Below are 24,400 nucleotides of genomic sequence, written 5' to 3'. Positions count from 1 at the left end.
TGATTCTGGGCTTTTGATTCGGTTCCTTTTTTTCTTCTCTTTTCCTTTTCTTTTTCTTTTTTTTTTTCATTCTGCGGAGTAAAGAAGCTAGCCTAACCGTCAGAAGCACTTCGGGGCAGCCTTTCTTCAATCGGCATACATTGTTAACGTCCGAACATCGCACCGCGCCCACTAGAGACGCCGTCGTGGATGGATTTTGATTTTCCCTTATCGAATTTGTTAAGGTGCACACAATTATTTCACTAGCGACTTTGCAATGCGCACTCATGGGCTATCGCCGCAGCTGCAAATCTAGATGTGCTTAAGTATTAAGACATATACATGGATATGTCGGTTTTTCACCTTGACCCAAAAGTCACGAAACAAGAGTTGAGCAAACTGTCCCCGTGTCGTCGCAGGGTGTGAGAGGGGGCTAGTTGGTATTCCGTGCAAAAGTGACTAGCGCAAGAGTGGACACGGGACACTAAAGAGGTGACAAGGATAAGCGCAAACTTCCAACTGGGCGCTTGTCCTTGCGTCTCTCTCTTGTCCACTCTTGCGCTAGTCACTTCAGTCTTTGTCGTCATCCGTTAGCATGCTATGGCCGAAGATGCTCGGAATATTACGTCACATTTACTGGCCACCAGGCCAGGTTCACCCTTGGGTACGACAGATACAGTACTTGCAGTTAGTTTCCAAAGTAGTCTCCTATGGCTTCTATCCACGTGCGTGAAGCAAGAACGCTATTTAAAATTATTGTGCAGTAATATATGCGGGATTTGTATGTTCTCCACGTTCTCTACCATGTTGCCGTTCCGCCTTTATTATATTGGCGGCGAGGAGTTACGGAGTCGCCATCTAGCGGAAGCGCCTCGCTGGCGTAGTATGAGGGATCACGTGGCGCGCTCCTCATAGGTTTTGCTGGCAACGCTCACTGAAAACACCACGCGCGAGCTCTCCCGGACATTTCTGTAAGTACTTTCGAAACGATAGAAGTTTTTTACTGTCTAAATAATAATCTTGGGCAAACTGAAAGCACACAATCGTTTACAGACGCTACCTCTTTACCGAATACGTACAGTGAACGCCACTGCGCGCGGTCGCCGCGATGGAGTCTCACGAACCGGCTTCTTGCGTGAAAGGTAGGTAAACGCTGAGAGCAAGCTATGTGAAATATGTTCTTATAGTGTTTGTATAACTAAATGGAGCGTAAGTGTTTGTATAACTAAATGAAGCGTAATAGAACAAAGCCTCAATGCAGCGATCGCGTACATTCGCAGCGACCGACTGCGCGTCTGCAAGCTTGTCCGCGCACTGTTTCGCTTTCTCCGCGCGCGCGTTTTCGCACCGTGCCAAGTAGTAGTATAAAACTTTTATTTAAAAAAGAAAAAATCACATTCAGGTCCAGTGGGTGGGTCCCTCAGTCCAGGGCCCCACTGGCGATCGCGGCACGCCGGGCTTGGTCGAGAAGGGCCAATTGGTCCTCCCGCACCGTGCTGGCTAGCCACACCTCCCACTGCCTACTGTTGGAGTTTGGCCCCATAAGGGGTGATTGGATTTCTTGTGGCCGACTCTGGCACGACCATGTGATATGGTCAAGAGATGGCCGCCCTCCGCACCAAGGGCAAGTGTTGGGATACCGGGTGGGGTGTATGTGGTGTAGTAGGAGTAGGTGTGGGTATGTACGGGTTTGTAGTCGGCGCCAGTCCCGCATTTGCGCTGAGTCCAAGGATGTGTCTGGAAAGCTATATTCTTGCCTTCCTCGTCTCTGTGCCTCCAAGATATCTTTTGCTGTGATCGGGGATTCTACGAGAGTGCGTTCCGTCGCTCGGATGCTATATTCTCGAGCGAGGCGGTCCGCCCTCTCGTTACCCCTCACTCCGGCGTGCGCCGGACACCACGTAATAGCGTGGTGTTCCGTGAGATTTCTTCCTAGGATTTTGATGGTGAGTTTGGGCAGGGTGCCTGCCATGAAAAGGCGACATGCCGACTGCGAGTCGGTTAGTATTAACGCAGAACGTGCTCTATTTTCAGCGTCACGTATAGCCAGAGCCACCGCAGTAGCCTCTGCTGTGGCCACCGACCCTGTTCTGACTGTTGCGGAAATAGTAGTTTGTGCGTTTGTGGCTACCACAGTGAAAGTTTTGCTATCCTGTTTGCACGCGTCCGTGTAATAAACCTCCGGATTTCTACCGAACCTGCGTTCGAGTGTCCTGGCCCGTGCAAGGCGCCGTTGTCTGTGGTATTTCTCGCTCATGTTTTTAGGGATTGGGGACACAGAGATCTGGGCTCGTATGTTCGGTGGGAGGAGTTCTGTTTGGTCGTTACAATGTACCGGTCTGAGTGGATACCCTAATCGACAAAGAAGTGTTCGACCTTGCTTCGTGGAATTGAGCCTTTCTTGTTGTGCAATCAGTGTTGCAGCCACGAGTTCTTCAAATGTGTTGCTGATACCCATTGCATTAAAAAGGGTCGTGCTAGTGCAAAGCGGTAGACCAAGCGCCGCCTTATAAGCTGAGCGTATAAGGGCGTTTATTTTAGTTACCTCTGAGTTTGATACTTTTTGGAAAGGAAGGCCAAAGGTTACACGGCTTATGATAAATGCCTGTACGAGCCTTATCGTCTCTTCCTCCTTGAAGCCTTTTCTGTTTCTTGCTACTCTATTTATCATCCTAGACACGCTGTTAACCGTTTTCCGGAGATTTGCGATCGTGTGCCCTACTGCTCCATTTTCCTGTATCCATAGTCCGAGTATCCGAGCTTTAGATACCTCCTGTATTGTTTGACCTCCCAGAGCAAGCTTTATCGGAATTCTATCGTCCTTTCGTGTATAAGGCGCTCTTACTCGGATTAGTTCGGACTTCTCCGGGGCGCAATTCATGCCAGCTTTTGTTACATGATCCTCAACAATGCTAATTGCTTTCTGGAGGGTTTCCTGACGTTCCCCAAAAGATCCCTTTGCGGTCCAGAGAGTTACGTCGTCCGCGTAAATCGCATGTCCTAAGTTTGGGATCCGTTGTAGTTTCACCGCTAGTCCTTTCATCCCTATATTGAAGAGTAGCGGTGAAAGAATTGAACCTTGCGGCGTTCCTCTTTTGGGGGTCTGTAGAACATCTGAGCGGGTGGATCCTAGCCCTATCGTGGCGGTGCGGTTGTCTAGAAAGGATTTTATGTATTCATAAGTGCGCTGTCCGCAGTTCATGTTCGATAGTTCCGTTAAAATGCTTTCGTGCGAGATGGTATCGAAAGCTTTTTTGATATCTAATGCCACTATGAATCTGTCTGCGTTTCCTCTCTCTGTGTTTAATACTTCTTCTTTCAGTAGGAGAAACACGTCCTGTACCGACATATGCTGTCTAAAGCCGAACATAGTTTCCGGGAAAAGGTTGCTGTTTTCTATGTACCTAGTGAGTCTCATCTGTATAACCTTTTCAAAGAGTTTATCCAGACATGAGGTAAGGGATATGGGTCGGAGGTTTTTTATGTCCCTAGGTTTCCCTGGTTTCGGTATTAGAATTATCTCTGCATGCTTCCATGCCTGTGGTATTTGACCTCCTTCAGTCCATACATTTTTGTTAAAAAGATCTGTTAGCCCTGTTAAAGCATTGAGGCTAAGATTGCGAATCATGGCGTTTGTTATTTTGTCCGGTCCAGGCGCCGTATTTTTCTTGAAAGTTTGCGCTGCCGCGAAAACTTCTGCCACCGATATAGAGGCATCTAGTTCCTCATTGTTCTCTCCGAAATATGTGGGAGTATCATGGTTTTGCATGGAATTTGCTCCTATATACATGTCTTCTAGTGTGTCTAGGAGATGGGTGTCAGCGTCTTGAAATTCACATTCAAGTAATCGCAGATCTCGGTTCGTCGCTGTTTTTGTACTTGCAGGATCTATCATGCTTCTCAAAATGGCCCATGTATTTTTTGTGTGTAAGGTTCCTTGTAGAGATTCACAAAATTGGCGCCAGTTATTGTTTTCTAGTGTTTGTGCATAAGCATTAGCCTCCTGTGTTAGTTGAGCTATACGTATTTTGAGCTTTCTATTTAATCTTTGTCTTTTCCATCGTCTCGTCAGGCTTCTGCGTGCTTCCCATAAGTGTATGAGGCGGCTGTCTACCGCTGTTATATCCGATGTTGTAGCAATCTCCCTCGTTGCGCTTTCGTGCGTTTCGCGTATTTGCTCCACCCAGGTTTCAATATCTTCTGTGAAAATGAGCTGCTCTTGTTTATCTCGATATACAGTCCAGTCTGTAATGCAAGCCCTCCCTATGGAGCGACGGATTTTGGGGGAATTGATACCTATCGAGACAATGTTATGGTCACTGCCCAAATTTTCCTCCAAATTTGTCCACCGCGTCTCCCCTGGATGGCTCGAGAAAGCTAGATCTGGGGTTGTATCCGCCGCTACACTATTGCCTAAACGTGTGTAACACCCCGGTATTGTAATGAGTTCTAACCCGTATCGATCTGTCGTCTCAACTAGTGATTTCCCCTTCACTGAGTCTGTTGTAACCCCAGGCGGAGTGTGGTGCATTGAAGTCACCAACCACTAGCAGCTTGTCTTTTCGCTCCATGTCTGATATTGCATAACTTAGTAGGGTATCGAAGCATGGTGCTCGCTCTCGAGGAGGACTGTATATATTTACGATTACAGTCTTGGATTTATTCCTTTTGCATAGCCACACCGTTAGTATTTGATGCTGTGTGTCGTGCTGTGGCATATACGTGACGCTGAGGGCCAGGTCTTTTCTCGCAAAGCTGGCGACCCTAGGATAATCAGGATTGAAATACGTCTCGTATCCTTTTAGTTTTTGTGTAATTTGCCCAATTTCTTGTAGGCATATAATGTCGGGTAGGACTGTCGCTGACTGTATATATTGTGCAAGGGCAGCATGTTTGTTACGTAATGTACGGCAATTCCATTGCCATACCTCAAGGTTTTCAATGTTTCTGTGTGTCGTGTCAGCCATGAATGGTACTATCGCTATCCGTCGTCTCTATCACTTTAGGACGACGGGTAGGAGCTCCTGGGCTATCATTAAGGCGTTTTCGTGTGGTTACTTTGATGCAGCTTAGGGAGTCGTCTACGTGTCTCTTAAGAGCACGCAGTTCTGCGAACATCATCTGTACTTGATGTGTGATTGTTTCCAGCTGCTTTCCTATGGGCTCTTCTGGTGTTGGTGTGGCTTTACTAACATGTGTTGTAGACGCTTCGTTTGTTTTGTTTGCGAGGTCGTGCATTGTTTGCTTAAGGGCAGCCATCTCTTTCTTCAGTTCTGCCAGACTGGCTTTTAGTGATCTATTTTCTTCTATAAGTTTCTGATCCGCGACCGATTTGTGATTCGTATGATGTTGTGCAGTGGGAGCTGCAACTTGCGCCCAGCTTACCTTTGGTGCCGCCATTTGTGGTTGGCCAATGGTTTCCCTGGACTGAGGGTGTTGAGGTGTTGCGTTCTTCATCTTGGACTTCTCTGGTCCCCGCCCGGTTTCTTGACGGTGTACTTCCGGGAAATTTTCCTGGTCGAAGGGAATAGATCCTTCCGTGGTATATCCGTGCTCTTCTTCCTCCGACTCGAACCACCTTTGTTTACGCTTGAGGCTGCATTCCTTTGATGGCTTCCGTTGTTGGCGTCCTGACGACGGTTCTGGTCGGCGAACCTGTTTTAGACGCTTTCTGCAGCTTCGGTCCCCCGTTAGGTGGGCTTCACCGCAGGAGGAACACTTCGGGTTACATTCATGTCCGTCTGCAGGATCTTCCGTTCCACAAATCCTACACACACACAGTTCCGGTTGTGGGCACACATCAGTTCTGTGACCCACCCTTTGACATGTTTTGCAGACTTGCACTGTATTTCGATACGGATAGCAGGCCATTTCGCCTCCCTCGTAGTACACATATCTTGGTACTACGTTTCCGAAGAATACAATGACGGCACTCTTAGTGTCCCCCAGCATTCGTGCGTGAGCGACTTCCACATTTAGCGTGCGCACTCTGATTTTCGATTTAAGGACGTCTGAGGGCGTATGTGGGGTGAGTCCGTGGATTACCCCCCGAACTGCTCCGTCCCCCAGAGCTACATACGCTTTCACCGCATGGGGTTTTCCATTTATCTTGAGTGATGTAATCTGGCGCAATGTGTTTGCGACTTCCTTTTCTGGGGTTGAAACAAATACAATGTTCGATCCAGGCTTAATACGTAGCAGAAACTGCTCACCTTGGATCTTTTCATTGCAAGCCTCTATAATAGCACGGGCCAACACGGGAGTTGTAATTGCTCGAAGCGGGAGTCCTTGATGCGGTCTCACAATGACCTTGAAATCGTCCTTTGGTAAGGGTGGTAGTTTCTTCCCGTTGCGTCGCGGGCGAAATCTTGGCTTGTCTGCGTTCTTTGGAGATTCGTTCTTCCGGTGCTCCTGCGCACGTTCTCTCCGTTGCATTTTTCTTTCCCTGACGGACACAACTGTGGTCCATCCCTCTTGGGCGTCTTGAATGCGTTTGTCGGTCGTATTCTCACCGCTGTTGACGGTGGACGGTGATGGGCTTATCCCTGCGTCGGTGGTCATCGCCTGGTGCGGTCGGATGTCCGTGCAATCCATGTGCTCTTCGGTGTTGGAATCATGGCTGGTCGAGGCTCTTCCCGCTGAACCGCTTTTCGCACAACGCGCTGGAGTTTGAGACGCCATCAGCGTCGGCGTCGCGGCGGAGGCGCCGCCGGCGTCGCGGCTGCCGCCGCTCGCAACTCGTCGGTAGGCTTACCCTGGCTCACTTGTGGAGGTAGCAATCCCTTCGTGGTATTTCCGTGAAAAATGGTCCAAGGGCCAAAATTCTGGCCTCCCTGGCTGCCGCTTGACTTCCCGGAAACGATGAGGTGCACTTTTCGTAGGTTCGAAGAACTGGACCACACGAAAAACATGGAAATTGCGGAGCGTGATGCGAGTGCGTCCACACTCCTCGATGCTTTGGACGCGTCCCTCCACCGTGCCAAGAGCTTTAGGCCGCAGAATATGAGCATGTGACAGTATGCAAGCAACCATTGTTGCGTGGGTGCTACCAGAGTTGTTAAAAAATAACTTCACTGTAGAGACTTCGACACCTACGGGGACTGTGATGTGCCGTCGCGACGATTCAACCTTTTTTTTTTCTTCTAAATTCTTTGACCTTTCAATATTATTTCTCGAGTTGCTTCGCACTGTATGTTTATCGGTGTTCTAAGCGTGCCATTTCTCGCTGCTCCTTTTTTTGTAATCCAGTGCATTAATTTATAACACAAACATGACCATATGCCATTCTTTTTATTTAATGTGCTTCTTACCGTTGCCTTTCCACTCCACTCAACTTGCCAGTATCTATAGCATCGACAAGTTCATAGACCAAACCGTCATGACATTACTCGGGCAGCGGACTCGGGCGAGCGCCTCAGTGCGCGTTTTCAGAACATCGCAGACCGGGCGCCGTAGCAGAAATCTTCCTCGCGTCTGTGCTTGCTGCATACCCGAGTTGTAGCCGATGACTGTTTGCCGGTTTTATGTTTCGCGAGCCAAGCTTCACGCAGCTTCTTGTCCTGCGGCTACGCGTGAATAAGGCTGACACCGGCCTCCGTTACGTGCGTTCGGCCCTGCGGCACCGAGCAGTAGCCTACCATGTTGCGCGCCTTCAAAGGCAGCCACTACCTATTGTAGTGCTTTCAAGCGTTGTAAAGGAGACACTCGAAGCGAGAAAATTTCGCCACTAAATGAGGACCGCAGCGTACGAGGGAATTTAAACTCGTTTTCAGCTCGCTTCGGCGCTCCCGAAGCAGCCGACGCGGCCGCTATGTCCACGTGATCCCTCCTAGCACGTCACGCCGACGGTGGCGCCAGCTTTTCCAGTGGTGGAGCTCGAGGCCAATAGCCGCAATGTAGACTAGCAGCTATCGAACGCCATAAAGGCTATCCACATATTCAACCCTTAATGACCATCGGTTATCTTCCCTCCTCATTACATGTCCTACCCATGCCAATTTCTTTTTCTTGATTTCAACTAAGATGTCATTAACTCGCGTTTGTTCCCTCACCCAATCTGCTCTTTTCTTATCCCTTAACGTTACACCCATCATACTTCTTTCAATAGCTCGTTGCCTCGTCCATAGTTTAAGTAGAATCCTTTTCGTAAGCCTCCAAGTTTCTGCCCCGTAGGTGAGTACTGGTAATACACAGCTATTATACACAGACTGGATTCCAAGGGAAGGGAAGCGTAGCAGGGGGCGGCAGAAAGTTAGGTGGGCGGATGAGATTAAGAAGTTTGCAGGGACGACATGGCCACAATTAGTAGGTGACCGGGGTTGTTGGAGAAGTATGGGAGAGGTCTTTGCCCTGCAGTGGGAGTAACCAGGCTGATGATGATGATGATGATGACACTTTCAAGGACCTCACGCGCAACTCCTGGCACTTAATTGTATTCAAGAGTTGTGCGACTGCCCAGGACATCCTTAACGAATGTTACATAACGCATTATGAGGTTTTACTTGCCAAAACCACAATTTCATTATGAGGCATGCCGTAGTGGAGGATTCGGGAAAAATTTAGAGCACTTGGGATTTTTAACGTGCGCCTAACCCTAAGCAGAAGGACTCTGGTAATACCTAGGCAAAGGGAGAAATTTCAGGCGCAAACGCCCCCAGATTTTCTCTCTCGCACCCGCTGAAACGACTAGCCAATCACGTGAACTGGCGTTTCCTCTAATGACCGTCTCGTCAGATTTTCTCTCTCGCGCCCGCTCCTATTAGCGCCTGCGCAAAAGCGGCTGGCGATCCCTCAAATGAACGTCTCGTCGTCTCGTGCAGGGTTGCCGTTGGTGGCTACTTTGCGCCAAATTGGTTACTTTTCGACCCCGTCTGGCGATGAAAATTTCACGTTGGCTCCTTGGCTACTTTCTGGCTACTTTGAACTTCTATTTTGGCGCATTCACTAGCCATTTTTTTTGCAATTGCATATACAATAGCAAGCAAGAACAAAGAAGAACGATTATTTTTAAAGCTTTGCTCTCCTCATGGCTGTTCCGGTCGCCTTGACGCGCGCGCGCCATAGCGCGCGCGTCATGTACGCATATATTCTCTCCGCCGGCGGTGCGCACATAGAGACCAACTAGCAGACGCGGGTGCGCAGACGCACGGACTCTGGGTGATGGGCGTACGTCGAAGCAAAGCCCGTGAGGACGTTGCGCGCCATCTGGAGAAAATAACGCTAATTCTAGCGCACGGCGAAGCAAAGGCCGCAAGGACGCTGCGCTCCATCTGGAGAAAATAACACTAATCTAGAGTACTTTCTCCGTTAGGGTCATGCATCCGAAACCATGCGTTTAGGTGCAGCCGTGTGCACGGCATGACACCAGAGAGGAACGAGCGGTACAGGTGAAATAACACTTGTGTACCCCAAGGCAACAAAGCTTCTGTTTTTGTGCCTTCGGCTTGCCGACACCGGCGTCTACTATGGGAAAAGACGCAAGAGCAAAGCGCACGTTTCGAGGAGAATGGAGAAAGGACAAGAAACTGAGCGGTAAGCAAAACGGAAACTATTCTTTAGGCGTTTAGTCGCATGCCGCTTAGTATCTAATATGCATATTACCATGCGTCACAGGATGGATTTCGTCACGTGACGGCGGAACGACTGCTCACTGCAAGTACTGCAATTGCAACATTCGACCCCACTACAGTGATCTGTTGAAGCACGCAGAAACCAAAAAGCACCGCGAGTGCGCAGTAATCCCAAGTTCGCAACAAAAACTGCCGCAGCTTCTAGCGTCTTCGAGTCGAACGTACTATGAAAAGGCTCGCCGAGAGTTAAGGATCGCCTTGTACACTGCAGTGCACACTTCCATAAATGCTGTCGACGAACTTGGTGAGATTCTGCATTCCGAATTCAATGATTTTGATCTGCACAGAACGAAGTGCACGGCTATAATTACGAATGTTCTCTTCCCGTACTTCACGGAAAACATGGACAAACAACTGAACGGCTCCAGCTATTCTCTAATGGTGGATGAATCAACCGATGTATCCACGACAAAGCAACTTTGCATGGTTGTGCGGTTTCTGAGTTTAGAAGAAAACAGGATTGCAACCACCCTTCTTGATCTCGTAGAGCTGTCTGATGGAACGGCAGAAACGCTTCACGACACGGTATTGAAGACGTTGGACAAGCACGGCCTATCGATCAAGAACTGTCTCGGACTCTGCACCGATGGTGCAAATGCCATGTGCGGCAAACACAATTCTCTGTTCAGTCGTCTTAGTGAGGACAACGAAGACTTGATTCTGATCAAATGCTCTTGCCACAGCCTGGACCTTGTGGCATCCAAGTCGATGGAGGCGATTCCTTCTGCGGTTGAGCACTTAGTGCGAGAAACCTACAACTACTTTGCACACAGCAGCTGCCGGCAAGATGCTTATAAGAGACTGTATGCCAGTATGACAGTGGAAGATGAAAGTGCAAATCCACCGCCCAAGATTCTGTCGCTTTCGCAGACGAGATGGCTTGCTATTGCAGACTCTATAGAAAGAATTTTGGCGCAGTACCAGTCTCTCGAAGAGTTTTTTGAGAAAGCAGAAGATCGCAGCTACAACGTGCGCATTTTACGAGAGATGTATCGAGACAGAAAAAATTATGTTTACCTCGTGTTTCTTGCCTCAGTTCTCCGTAACGTTAGGCGAGTGAACAAAATGTTCCAAACAAACACAACTGACCCACTGGTTGTCTTCCAAGAGCTAGAAAATTTGTATTTGGAAATTCTTAGGCGGATTTTGAATCCATCAGTTTTGAGGCACAACACAACGGCAAGTCTACTGTCGCTAGACCTGGCAAAAATGAAGTCGATTTTCCTGCAACCAGAGGTAGTGGACCTAGGTGACGTCTTCAGAGAGAAGATTTCACTAGTCCCTATTGAAGACCAACGGGCCGTGAGGGAGCGCTGTTTCCAATTCTTGAGGCAAATGGCGATGGGACTGCAGCAGCGACTTCCAAATGCCTCCTCTGCACTTCGAAGACTGTGCCATAAATCCCGATGGCATAGAAAGTGCTAAGAGCCGTGAATGCATAATGAAGCTACCGCTGCATTTTTTTGGATGTTCCTCAATCGAACTGGAGTCTGAAATACGCCAGCTACAGAGTGTTAGCGGTGCACTTGATCGCGCATCATGTTTGACTTTCTGGCACGCAGCGGCATCATACAAGGACCCTTGCGGCGAATGCCCTTTTCAACACCTGGCGCAAGGAGCACTGAAAATTTTGACCCTTCCAATTTCTAACGCTGATGCAGAGCGCGTGTTCTCTTGCGTGAACTTGACGAAAACAGAGATCCGTAACAAAATGAAGCTGGACTTGCTCATGGCGATTCTGCGAATCAAATTTGGGCTACGACTTCAAGAAAAAACAGCATCATCGTTTGACGTTCCTGCTGAGTTGTTGAATAGAATGTGCCAAAATTACTCCGGCATGAACACTATCTACTCTAGATAAACTACGCGGACTGAACTTTTATTTATTTGCAACGTACCTGATGCTTGAAGGCCAAGCAAGAGAACCAAATTTCCTTGCTCTTTATTTACTCTGTGTTCTTGTGTTGATTCAAAATGATATTATTTATTGTTCATTAATAAAAGTTGCTTATAATAATGGTACTTTTCTACTTGGCTACAAATTTGGCGCCAAGACCAGGTGGCGTGGCTACTTTTGGCTACTTTTAGCCTCAGTCCTGGCTCTTTTTGAAAAATTCCCAACGGCAACCCTGGTCTCGTGTACCCGCTCAACCCACTCTCATTCGTTCCGAGTATAGTGAACTAGTATTCTAGTTCACTATAGTTCCGAGAGGGTTGTCCCTCGTTTGCGCGACGTCAGCTTGCGCGAATGTTCCGTGTTCTCAGCGAAAAATTGCGTTATTGTTTGGCTTGTTCGCCACTAACGGACCGAGTACCTTCTCAGTGAAAGATTCCGCCCTGAAGGTAAGGGAATTGTGAGTAAATATTCGCAATTGTATTTTGAACGGTGCCGTTGCTGCAAGGCTGCAGTGTACTATGCACAGTGCACGGCGTTACATTTTGTTCACTTATGGCCTGCCCTCTGCAAAACAACACGATGCATAAGTATGAGTTGCACAGCATTATCTTATTATGGTTTTGGACCGTTACTGTCAAACTAGCATTTTCGTCGTATCTTGAGTTTACTGCAGGTTGTCATGCCTTGGACAGCCGAGAGCCCTCCATCAAAGGATGAAGATGACTTCTGGATTGAAGAAGAATACGTTCCTACGCCTCCACAGCCAACCTATGACTCCAGACACTACATCGGCGGAAAGACGTTCTCTTGTGGTGGCGACAACCGTGACAGGTAATGTAAGCAGGGCGGTGCGTGGGTTAGTGCCGCGGAGGCCTGAGCGGGCCATGGGGTGTTCGCCTACAAAATTGTCTGACCGCTATTACAGCCGATCATATACACCCATTGCATGCGCAGGCCTCGGCGAGCCCCAACCCATGGCCCAGTCCGGGTTCTAGTTTTTGTGTCCCCATTGCCGCTACGGCTTTCTGGAGGCGCCGCCAATAATGCGAAATAACGACCCGTTACAACTAGTAAAAAACACGATTGAAAATTACAGCTCTCCGCGACTTCTGCAACACAAAACCTTGCCTTGTGCGGCTATGGTGACTGATGGATGGACTGACTGTGCTGGCTATGGTACCATGATGGAAGTCACTTCAGGTGCAAGGCCAGTAGCCCGATTGAGTTTACTGTAAGCTCACTGCACCTACACAACCGCAGTCGTTAAGGCGTGTTCACACATTCACCTATCGCAGAACCGTGTTCTCGAATGCTGGCATCGTTTTGAAGTTGTTTGAACAATCGTAAACCATGCCACCGCAAACTCGTTCTGGCAGTGAAGAGTATGCTCGGAGATCGGTTAATATATTTAGGCCAAGTTCACACCTGCACCACTGAGCACACTATCGCATGTTTGCATAATGCGACCAGTAAAACATTTAACACCAGTTGTTTTGCAGTTGCAGAACCACATGTGAAAATCAATAAACATTGACGGCGCATCCATCATTTGGTGATTGGCAGTGGTAATTGTGATTAACAATATTTCTTTTTATGGTTGTGTTACGATAGGTTTTATGCATTGGGGATGATTATAATGATTCAAGTAATGGGACAGAAACAGAGTTGCTAGATGCACAAGTGCAGAGGGTTTATTAACCCTTTGCAGTCAAGCGCCATTTCGTGCATTTATACGTTGCGCTGAAAAAGCACTCAGGTAAACAAATGCGTGTTCAGTGATATATTTCAGAAAATTTACTTATTCCTGAGGCTCTCAACAGTACTTGAGCACTGTGTGCTAGTGCTCAAAGCACTCTCCTTTGTAGAGGCGAGGATTTGCTCTATAGGTCATAGTTGCTCTCTTCTGAAATGCTCTCATTCGAGGACTTTGGCTGACCATCTGAAGGCAAAATATATTCATCCACAGCAATAAAATCATGTTTTGATTCACTGAACTTGCATGAATTTCATCCGTAAAATGCATGTACAGAAACCACCGCCATCCTATCAGCATGTCGCGCAACAAATAGTGTGAAAATCCCTTCAAACATGAAGGAAGAAAAAGGAAGTGTTGCCCTTGTCTGGTGAGATTGCAAAGTGCACTTATTACTTGAAAAAGTTACATGAAAGCTCGCGCTATCAACCCAAATGACTGTGGTGGCGCCCGTGCATATGTTGGGCGCTACCCAACATCCGATGGAACGAATATTTCCGTGTGTTGGAAGGCGTCTTCCAGATGACCACAAGGTGTTAACCCTTTAACTGCCGGGACAAATTCAGCCCCTTAAAGGGCCCCTGAAACGGTTCAGACAAATTTTGTAGGCGCATAGGGTACAGCTTAAGTAGAACATTCGCACCACAATTTAAGTGAAGCGTTACGTATTAATGGAGCTGCAAGCGATTAGAAGTTACCCTCCTCCCTAGCTATGCTTTTCCTCCTCAACTCGCTCACCGAGCGAGCGGCGCTAAGCTCCGCCTTCACTGGTTCAGCGTCACGATGCGACATCATACGTTCACTTCCGGTTGTTTAGGAGCACGCCCCCTCCCGCGCGAGACCTCTCCGCTAGCCGCTTGGCCGTCGACCGAGAGCTATCGAAGCAGTGTGCGTTGCGAGCATTTAGCGCCGAACGTGTCCAGTACTCCGCTAAAAACAGGCAAGCTGGTCATTTCGGCAAATGACTGGAGGCATAAACTCAAGCTGATGAAGGAACTTTAGCGTAGACGTACGTGAGCAGCCTAATCGGTCTGCACGGTCCAGACACTTGCTGGCACAGCGCTTAACCAGTCAAACAAAGCACTAATATTGCTCTAACCAAGTGTAAAGCATTTTAAACATTTATAAATCAACATGTTGATGATTACACTCCTGCGAAAAATACACTCCAGCAGCAAAGAAGAATATACTTCGTTGCTGCTACTGTGTATGGTTGAGCTCTGTGCCACCAGGTGGCTGCACCGTGCAGACCATTCGCATTTGCCCTTCTGCTCATCTCGTGGCTCATCCCGGCACAGTCAAGCGGCCAGACCCTGTCCCCTTGCGCTTGCGTTTGCCCTAATACTGGACTCGCGAAACGGTATTAGTAATCTTCCGGTGTAAAGTGATGGCCACAAACACGTGGCGCCGATCGGATACCGGCAGTCCCATGCGCAGCAGCCAGTTCGCTTGTATACTGCCTTGCAGAGGGACACGATGTCGCAGCTTGACATATTGCCAGTCGCTAGGTTTGCAGTCCACAAGGCAACAAAGTCGAATCATAGTGCTCGCGAAAAGACTGAGACCGACTCTGACCGCGGAGCTCTCGTCAAAACGGAGTACGTTGTAGCACAAGCAGACGACACTTGCTGTGTGCCGGAAGTGCTGAAGTGTACTGAAAAATTGTTCTCGTGCATTCTCTTTATGTTATTTTCTTTTTATAAAAACAAATGAACTAACATTCCAACTATACGCGGCGTGCACGCCGATGGCCGCGCCACTGGTGGCGGCCTTGCGCAGAACGCATGGGAGAGGAGCGAGCCGCGCGCCGTAGCACGCCGTAGTTTGTTGCGTCGCTGATAGTGCTTCTCCGCCTTATTTGTGTTTTCAGAGCAAAATAGGCAACACCCTTCGCATGTGTGGGATGGCCAAAGCTTCCGAAGAATGTCGAAGAAAAATTGTTGCAGGGTGGGGGGCTCAAATACCGGCGAAAACGTGCCGGCGATACGGTTCCAATTATTCCCCGCAAAGCCTCATCAGCAGGAGCAACGGTGGCAATGGATCGTCGCTTCGGCGCGAAATTTCTTGTTCTCATCCTTTCCTTTGTCGCTTCGGTGTCTTTTCTTTTTTATTATTATTTTTTACTCGATTGTTGTTAGACGCGTAAGCGACGAAGTTCGTCTGCAGTGCAACATGCGGTTTAAAGGCATTTCGCTAAAGTTCGGAATGCCGTTTGCCGCTTATATTGTTTTCCGCTTCTTTACCGCGTTGGGCTAGCTAGGCAGCACGACTGCACGAGCGCATTGTATTGTATGTTAAAGCTACAGAAGTTTGCAAGAACTGAAATTGTTAGTTTTATGTGGCTCGGTAAATCCTCGCACCAGCTGTCACGCGCACTTCATGTTTTTACATCGATTTTATGCGTGGCTTCGCACATGTTTAACTGTTGCTAGTTGCTTCATGCATAACTCTTGATTCTTTTAAGCTGCGAGGTTTTCACCCTGCCTCGTTTGTAAAGGGTATAAATCACGCTGTGTCTTATCGGAATGACACCAAGCAAGTGCTTCTTTAACAGCTTTATTCATTTCGCCCGATGGCATCTTAAATATTCTGATTTTTTGGGAACTGTGTTTAGAAAATAGGTAGCTCAGGGCGAGAATCGCTAATAGTTCCTGCATATGGTATTTTTGTTACATTTTTCGCTGATCCATTTTTCGCTGAATAGTTCGCGTCACGTTTGGTAAGTCATCACACATTGATGCTTTCTGAGCAGACTTAACACGCCGAGTGATTTGTTTGTTTCACAACGTAGTCGCTTCTTGCAAGTGAATTTTGTACTCAACTGAATTCGTATTATGCTTACGCCGCATAGGACTAAATTCGGCCTTGCCGCCAGCGCTGGATCTAATTTGACTGGCGCTGCTCTGCCTTTAAATATATCATGTGGCACCTCTCTCTAGTAACATTTAAAAAAAAAAACTACTGCAAAGTTAGTCAGACTATAGCTTTGTACGTTTCCAAGAAGCTCCCTTAGGGAATTTAAAATTGCAAAAACTGCAGCGCGAACGGCAGTTCATCGGCGGTACAGCGCTAACACGCACTTTTATTAACCCGTGCGTTTGGTGGCTTCGTTGACTATGTAGTGTACGCGTTTCTATCAATAAATCCGCAATTATTCTTCTTCAGGCGACTTTCACTACACTTATTCGGCGGCGTCACATGTATTCATCGGCAGAATAATCACAACGGCATATGCAGACATCGCACCGTGCGGATTTGTTATCTAAGTCTGCACTAACGACGGGTGCTTATTACCGAGGTACAGAAGCAGCATTACGGCAAGGGTAGAATTTAAAAAAGAAAACACGGTCGAGACATCGCATTAGTCAACAAAATTTGTCGGCTAGTTTACATCAGCTCCACTTCATGTAAATGGTCTTCATGGCGTTTGTCTGCGGGACGCACCTGGCGCGTATGTGGACCATGTTGCCCCAAACACCGGTAACATCTTGTTCATACCCGCTCCCACAGAGGTCTGCGTCTTCCCTACAGCTGTCACCGCAGAAGAAGCAGTCTGGCGCCCGAATAAAGGACAAATCGCAGCCGCGAACTTCAGTCACCCTTGCTGCAAAGCGTTGTCGTCTGCTACTGCTCCCACGCGTATTGTTGGAAGCGCCCGCTAGGTGGCTATCAGTGGCGCCTCTATAGGCGGTGCACGCGGCCTATTACGAAGATTATTTGTTTACCATACAGTTGGAAAAATTATCGACCGCGCGCCCTGGTCAGCCAATCAGATAGCTCGCCCACGTGACGTCATATGGGTTATTTGCATCATATGGGTAGGGGCGGCTTAAAACTCCGCCGAGCAGTGCGCTACGATCGGCAGCGATGTGTATTTTTAAAACCTTATAATAAATTACACGCTTTATGCAGAGCACTTAGATGCATCAATTAATGATCAGAAGGACCTACTCTAACGACTCAGTACGTTTGTAGAAAATCGCCGAAATCGTTTCAGGGTCCCTTTAACTGCTGGGACAAATTTAAAAAAAAAGAAACAAAAATTGGCGGAATTCATCATGTATTATTTTCTTGTCAAAACCGAACAGATACGCTTGTGCATAAGTTGCCGAAAATTCAAGACAAATTAACTCGTCATTGGCAGCAGAAAACGCTCGTGATAACGAGTTATCTTGTCATTGGCAGTTAAGGAGTTCCATGGAGTGGCCAAGATCCCCTCTCATGCTTCCCCTTTTTTAAATTTTTTCATATATAGGCTGGCACAGATGCATTAGGACGTACCCAGTGACTGGTGTGAAAGTGGGGCACACACTTGGGGTGCGATCTTGTACGCGTTCCAAAATAGAACGGAGGCGGTTCGCAGTGGCGTAGCTAGGTCACGTGGCACCCGGGGCCCTTAGGTCTTCTGTCACCCCCCCCCCCCCCCCCCCGCTGGGTGTAGCCGGCGGAAAGAGGGATGTCTTCAGACGGATATGACACCCCCTCCCCCTCCCTCACTGGCCCCTTGCACCCGGGGCCCACGGCCCCCCGGCCCCCCGTGTTGCTACGCCACTGGCGGTTCGTTCTTTTCGTCACGAAATAGGCGGTATGTTCCGTTCCGTTCGTCCGATAGCAGACTACACGGAATGATCGACAGCAGATATCACGTCACAATTGACGTCATGGCGTTCGGCAAGGTTCAAACTGACGAATCGTATTTGGCTCGTTGGAACGAACCGCCTCCGTTCTATTTTGGAACGCGTACAAGATCGCACCCCTGGAGTCCCAAGCTGGCGTGAGAGAGTGGCACATAACCAGTGGGCCAAGTTGGCTCTCTGAGGTGCCTTTCGTTCAGCCATTGTAAGGTGCAACTGAAGTGTTCTCTCTTCCACTTCCAGCTGCCGTTGACTTGTCTCCCCACAATTGTCTTGAGCTTACGCGACTTTGAGCTGCAACTGCAGAGCTCTCTCAAGTTCATGGTGCTCCCTTTTCGTTTTGTTTGCATTCTAGGAGCTGCATTTTCGCGTCACACTCCCATTCGATCCCTTGTCTTTCCGCCCTTCATGCTGCAGCCTGTTCTTCTTGTGCTCATGCCTCCTGTTCCTCATACCAGGCCTTCAACTCGATTCGCTCAAGTCCCATTGGCTCTGTCAACGCCATCCACTCCCACGTGCTGGTCATTTTCTGGGCTTTCAGAACAACCGCAGTAACAAATGGTTTTATCCTGTTGCAAATGCGAATTTGCGATGCAAGTTGTTTTTCTAGAGTTTCGAATGGGTCCCTGAGGCAGAACTCCAGATTACCCAATCAAGGACGAAGCTATTTGTCCTAGGAAACCACATAGTACATTTCATATACCCAGGATTAAAAAATAGTTACTAAAAACTTAATGAAATATTAAGATCAAGATACAGTTGTGACGCATCTAAAAGCTAACAAACAATCAAAGCAAAGCAAGTTGTGAGCGAGACCATGCGGTATCGTCAAAGCAAATGAGATCACCGGTGACTGATGGCAGGTGAGGCAATGAATTAGACGGTGGAGTTCTCACCAAGGCAGCAGTGGTGTTGAGTGATGGGTCACGGATGACTGGCTCGAGGCAGTCTCCAGCCGGTGGAGGAGATGCCGGCACAACATCAAAGTCCGGGAGAGGATCCAGCAAGGGTTAGTGACGCCCTGGCCGAGCAGCTGCCGGGTAGCTCAAGCCTGCAGCCTTTTCTGCCCTTGAGCACTGGAGTCCACAGGCCTTGTGGTTCACGGTCGGTCGTCCCGGTCACGTCAGGATGGCGATCGGGCCTTCAATGCAACAGCATGTCTTAAACGCCCGGTCTAGTGGCCGACCTCCTTCCATGGTTTCCTTGCAATTCTCCTTCCAATCCTGCGCTTTGCGTTTTCTTCTGCTCTGGCCCTTGTGTCTTTCCAGGATTGGTGACCTTCAGAGCCCCGTGTTTTCCAATTATTGGCTTGTTTTTTCCTTTATTTCTTGCTTGTGCTTTTTGTTCTCATGCTTGACGCTCTTCGATGTCATCTGCTTTAGCCTAGCATGGGATCCATGTCCGCGTGCACACTCTTTGTTGTCGTCTTTTCTCCTTGCCATCCATGGCACTTGCACTGCACTCATCAAAGTGATACAGGTGAAGACATGTTTTTAGGGGCATTCAGTGTTCCTATTGGCTAAGGAGCCCTGCAGCTACCACTGAGAGTGTAGGTGGTGCACTGTGCCCATAGGGAAGTGCTATAGAGGAGCTCGGGTGCATAAAGGCCTCATACATGATGCGTTTCGGTGGTGTCAATGCGGTGTGTCACTGCATTGTTACAGTGTTAATTGCTTCTTTGTATGGTCTCCTCGCTACGCTCGCGGCGTGCACGATATCAGAGCGTGATGCGTTTTGGTGGTGTCAATGCGGTGTGTCACTGCATTGTTTCAGTGTTAATTGCTTCTGTGTATGGTCTCCTCGCTACGCTCGCGGCATGCACGATATCAGAGCATGCGTGCCAGACCACTATCGCGAGTTCGAGCACTCTGAGCTCCCACGCATACAGGCCACCGCCTCTGCGCCTGCTCCCGCTCCCTCCGTGTACCGACGCATCGCTGCGTGCATGCGTGCCCCGCCGTTCCCAGCTAGGAGGAGGCGAGACCATGCATGTAACAAGGGACACCCTAGGCGAAGCTCTCTACAAGCAACAAATAGCATTTATTAACCCTTTGAGGGTCGATTTTTTTCGCCATATCCGACCGCCCAGAGTAGATTTTTTTATTGCAGATTCCAATTCTTCTTAGGGACTTCTCTCAAAAAAAAAAAAAAAAAAATTACCGTAATTTTTCTAGGGTGACCGTAAAGTGAGAAAAAAATATTTTGCGTTGGTATATATGCACTCCTCATTCATGAATAACAACAATAAAAAAGGAAATAAAGATATCAGAATTAAAAATTTTCTGCATTTTTATGCACATAGTTCAAGGCTTTGAAAATCCGCAGACGGGAATATTTCGCAAGCCTCAAATATTCGTGCATCCATACATCCACAGCGTAATCGAACTGCTTTGCGCGCACTCAAGAAAACTAGTTGTGTGCCCATCAAAAAAAGCAACACGTGCGAGAAACTTCCGCTAATCTTCATCTTATCGCCAACCAGCTGGGGCAATTAGTTTTCGAGAGTCTTAAAAAAAAAGAAAAGAAACGGAAACGCATGCACTGCGGCATCCTTCCTATGCGCACCCCTGTGAGCGCTAAACAAGCAAGATAGAAGCGGTCGTCCTTTGAGCAATTAGGAACGATATAGCCATCAGTTTCGCAAGCGCGAAAAGCCGAAACTGCCCGCACGCATGCACGCCAATGCGCGAGCGGTAGTATATAGAGGTGCGGGAGCAAACTAGCGCTCAAACAAACCATGCAACGAAAACCAAGAGAGGGAGGTCCGCGAAAAAAATCCCCTGTATCCCCACATAGTGGCAGCACATGACAGAAAAAAGTTGGGAAATTGGCACGCTTTTTAAACGTACAGACGGCGCTGTAAATATACGGCATCGACCATTTTCGCACTTGTTCGCGGCGCCGTATTTTTACGTCATTGACCGTCAAAGGGTTAAGCTCTTGTGTTCGATACAAACACAACTTTAAACAACATGTCCAAATCTAATTCTAATTAAGAGACAAAACTTAGCCAACTGGTTGCCGGGGGCCGCTAACGGCGTACCGCGACAGAACAAAGAACAAACAAATGCAGTAGTAAGAGGCTGCTCATCCTTCGGCCAGCTCCTGCCATCGCATGCCCCCACAGCAGTGAAAATGGAAACAGACGGGGGCACGATCACAAGACGCTGTCTCAGCACATGTACACACCATCCGACGCCTTGATGTGGTCTCGCCTTGGGCCGCATCTTGCACGCGCATGCCCGGAGCGCACGCATGCAGGGCCCAAATCCCACCAAAATGTCGGCCAATGGGAGAAGCCCGTTGACCTTCCCGTGGGTGAGATGACAGCCGAGTGACAGTGTTTTATGACCCGTTGCCATACCGTCCAGGCAGGGTGGAGAGGGGCATGGAGCCACTGGAAATGCAATCCATCCAAACACAAACACATCCCTCCTCCCTTAAATGCCCCCTACCAATGCAAAGCTGGTGGCTCCAGTGTCGGCCAAGGAAGAAATACAAAGAAAAAGAAATTGTCATTACAATGCGATACCGGAGCTATCCATTGGCATCTAGAACCTAAAATCACCAGCCTAAAAAAATAACGCCAAAGGAAAAAACAGGCATTAGAATAAATTGAATAGATAGGTGTGAGGTACACAAAATTAACAAAAAAGTCCACACAAACTCGTGCTTTAATGCTAACATGCACAATAAAAGCATCCACCAAAGAAAAAGTAACAGTAACAGTAAAAGACAAATGCAAACAAGGGAAAATAGCAAAACTTTGGCCTATACCATCAATCAAAATAAAAGAAACTAACATAATCTCTTCAGAAGACATACAAGGAATGTCCACGCGAAAAATATCCGGGGAGTCTGAACCCCAAGACATGCCAGGCGTGTGACTTTATGCTACTTCATTGCTACTTCAACAGCGTTCGGCAACGGCCTCTGGTGCCAGTGCTTCTGGCGGTGCCCGCTCCATGGTACGTCCACGATCCGTGCCAAGCGTCGTGACCACACAGCCTGATCCGCAGCCTCGCCTTCGCCATGCCTCCATCCAAGTCGACATCACCCGCTGGCGCGATGCGGGAGTGATAATGCACACGAAACATTCTCGGAGCGCAAGAGACATACATACAAATAAATGACTAACATAAAAGCAAGGCAGAACATACCCAAGGTAAAACACAGAGAAACGATTAACCCAATTAAGAAATACTGAACAAAGGAAAACAAGGACAGAGAAGGACGGAGAGCAGCCTGCCTGATTTCAGCGAAGTGCTTAGCTGAGAGCTTTTTCAAGAGAAATGAATGCCTGATCCAAAGCTGTGAATTTACATAGGCAAGCCTTGTCCCAGTATGAATGGCTACTCCATATGAGTTCAGCCAGACATAGTAAACGGGGTCTTCACTAGCGTAATTACGTGGGGTTTCGTCACTAGCGGAAATTCCTTCCACGCATGCATGCTGTTCATCCGTGACGCCAAGCAAAATTGATTTCGATGACGCGATGTCTATGTAATGAACAGACACGCAAGGTTCAGCCATAGTTGAAAAGTCGCTCCATGCCGGGCCAAGTCGCAGAGAAAATCGATCGTAAAGAAAACCTTGGAGCTCTGATGCCTGTGCGATACTTAATGGAGTGGTACTAAATTGCATTTCTCCAATGCCGGGGGTTACCACCTTAAACATAACTCTCACATTGCAGGGTTAGCGGGTGGCATGTGATGTTCATTGGCCAAGCTCGTTGTGACCACACAGAGTGAACCCTTCTGGTGCAACAACAACACACACTGCGTCCGGCCCTCGCGGCCATTACAATATCAGCAACATTATGGCACCTGTGCCCGTGCAATACCAGTCATGTTCCGGTGCTCCGTCTCCCTGAGGCTGTCGAACAACTATTAACAATTATTTACAAAATGGGTCGCTCTGCAGTCCCCTTGGTGCTGTTCGGGCCGTTTAAAAAAATAAAGAGGAAGGGACGATTCCGACACCCCATTGGGGGTGGCTGGTTTCGTTACCCTGGCTGACTCCACCTGGGCTGTCCTCTCCATCATCCCCGCAGGGTTGTGGGAGAGCGTCCCCGTCTGCGCGCATGACAGGGGATGTCTGGGACGGTTGCTTCATTATGGGGCGGGCTTGTTTTGTGGCCTTTGTCTCAGCTTGGCTATTTCACTGCCGATTTCGCCCTTCAGTTGATGGTGCAAAAGGCAACGCCACCCACCAGTCTGCCTAAATGGAGACTTTTGGTGACACAGGGCATAATAATAGGGTGTCAACCATTACAGCTTAAATGTTACGAGGAAAAGCATGCATCAGCCGAAAACTACTGGGCTGACCACTGAACCGCGCCAACAATAGGAAAACGCGCATATTTGCCGAAATAGCTGGCCCTAGAGGCACTGTTCTCGAGCAGTCCTCACAATTAGCAGCCGCCAGAATGGTAATGATGCTAGAGGCTCAAGGAAATCCGTCGGACTCACCGAATTGTTGGAACACACTGGAGGACGGAAAAGTCAGCCCTCCCGGTGCGAATCAGCAAGACCTCCGGCTCTCGCATGATCTCTGCAACCGAGGACAACTCCAGCATCTCGGCGGTCACTTGACGCCTTTCCTTGTCTGCGTTTCGCAGTACAGAACATTGAAGCAGATGTCCAATACGCTTACCACGCTAGTTTTACTGAGCCAAGGCATGTCAGAAAGCGTGAGAGGAAAATAAATGAATTCGGCACACAGTGGATAGACATGGCTTGGTTAACAAAGCGTGTTCATGGCAATCCCCACCATACCAATGCTTGCATATTAGGCAACCAGAGGCTGATTAGGCCCCTGGCACTACGTTGGGCGCCAATTTATGGCAATTTGTGGTCTCTCGCTACGCTCACGGTGCGTGCGCTCTGATGCTGTGCACGCCAAACGACCACTGCAGGTTCGAGACTCCAAGCCGCCGTGCATGTGGGGCGCCGCATCCGCACCTGCTCGGGCCAGCTTCGGGCACTGACCCGCATGTACGCACCTGACCGGCCCCAGCTAGGGGAAGGTGAGACTGCGCTCACAGCAAGAAAAACCCTAGCTGAAGCACTCTGGAAAGAAGAAATAACATTTATTAGGCTCTGGTGTTCAATACAAACAAGTTTGAACAAAGCATCCAAATCTAAATCTAATTGCGACACAAAGCATGGTCAAAAGGTCAACAGGGGCCGCTAATTGTGCACCACGACAAAGAGAACAAAGAACCCAGCAATAAGAGGCTGCCCATCCTTTGGCCAATGCCTGCCATCAAGTGCCCCCACAGCAGAGGAAATGGAAACAAAAAGAAACAAGAACAGACGGGGGCACAATCGAAAGACACTGCTTCAGGACATCAAGATGACGGGACCCCGCTGAGCCGAAGTAACCATTGGCTGGCGGCGGACAAAGGGGACCGCGGCTGGCAGAGAGGAACACATACACATCTTCAGACGCAAAAATGTGATCTCCCTTCAGGCCCCATCTTGCATGTGCGTACCTGGAGCGCAAG

General features: G+C 48.5%; 1 protein-coding gene across 10 annotated transcripts in view; it reads left to right on the top strand.

Annotated features, from left to right (window-relative positions):
• The window catches only part of LOC135921811 (probable ATP-dependent RNA helicase DDX43), a 260,397-nt gene that overhangs the window by 41,592 nt on the left and 194,405 nt on the right, over nucleotides 1–24,400 (top strand). For 6 of the 10 annotated variants that reach the window (XM_070539820.1, XM_065456144.2, XM_065456146.1 and 3 more), the window contains one exon: nucleotides 12,179–12,336. In XM_070539820.1, coding sequence (XP_070395921.1) covers nucleotides 12,179–12,336 — 158 coding nt within the window. Of the gene's footprint in view, nucleotides 1–11,731; nucleotides 11,963–12,168; nucleotides 12,337–24,400 lie in introns of those variants that run through there. The other 4 variants (XM_065456148.2, XM_065456150.2, XM_065456149.2 and 1 more) reach the window with 4 other exon arrangements.

Source organism: Dermacentor albipictus, chromosome 6 (assembly GCF_038994185.2).
Source record: "Dermacentor albipictus isolate Rhodes 1998 colony chromosome 6, USDA_Dalb.pri_finalv2, whole genome shotgun sequence".
In the NCBI taxonomy this organism is placed as follows: domain Eukaryota; kingdom Metazoa; phylum Arthropoda; class Arachnida; order Ixodida; family Ixodidae; genus Dermacentor; species Dermacentor albipictus.
This window is presented reverse-complemented; position numbering and strand designations above follow the sequence as displayed.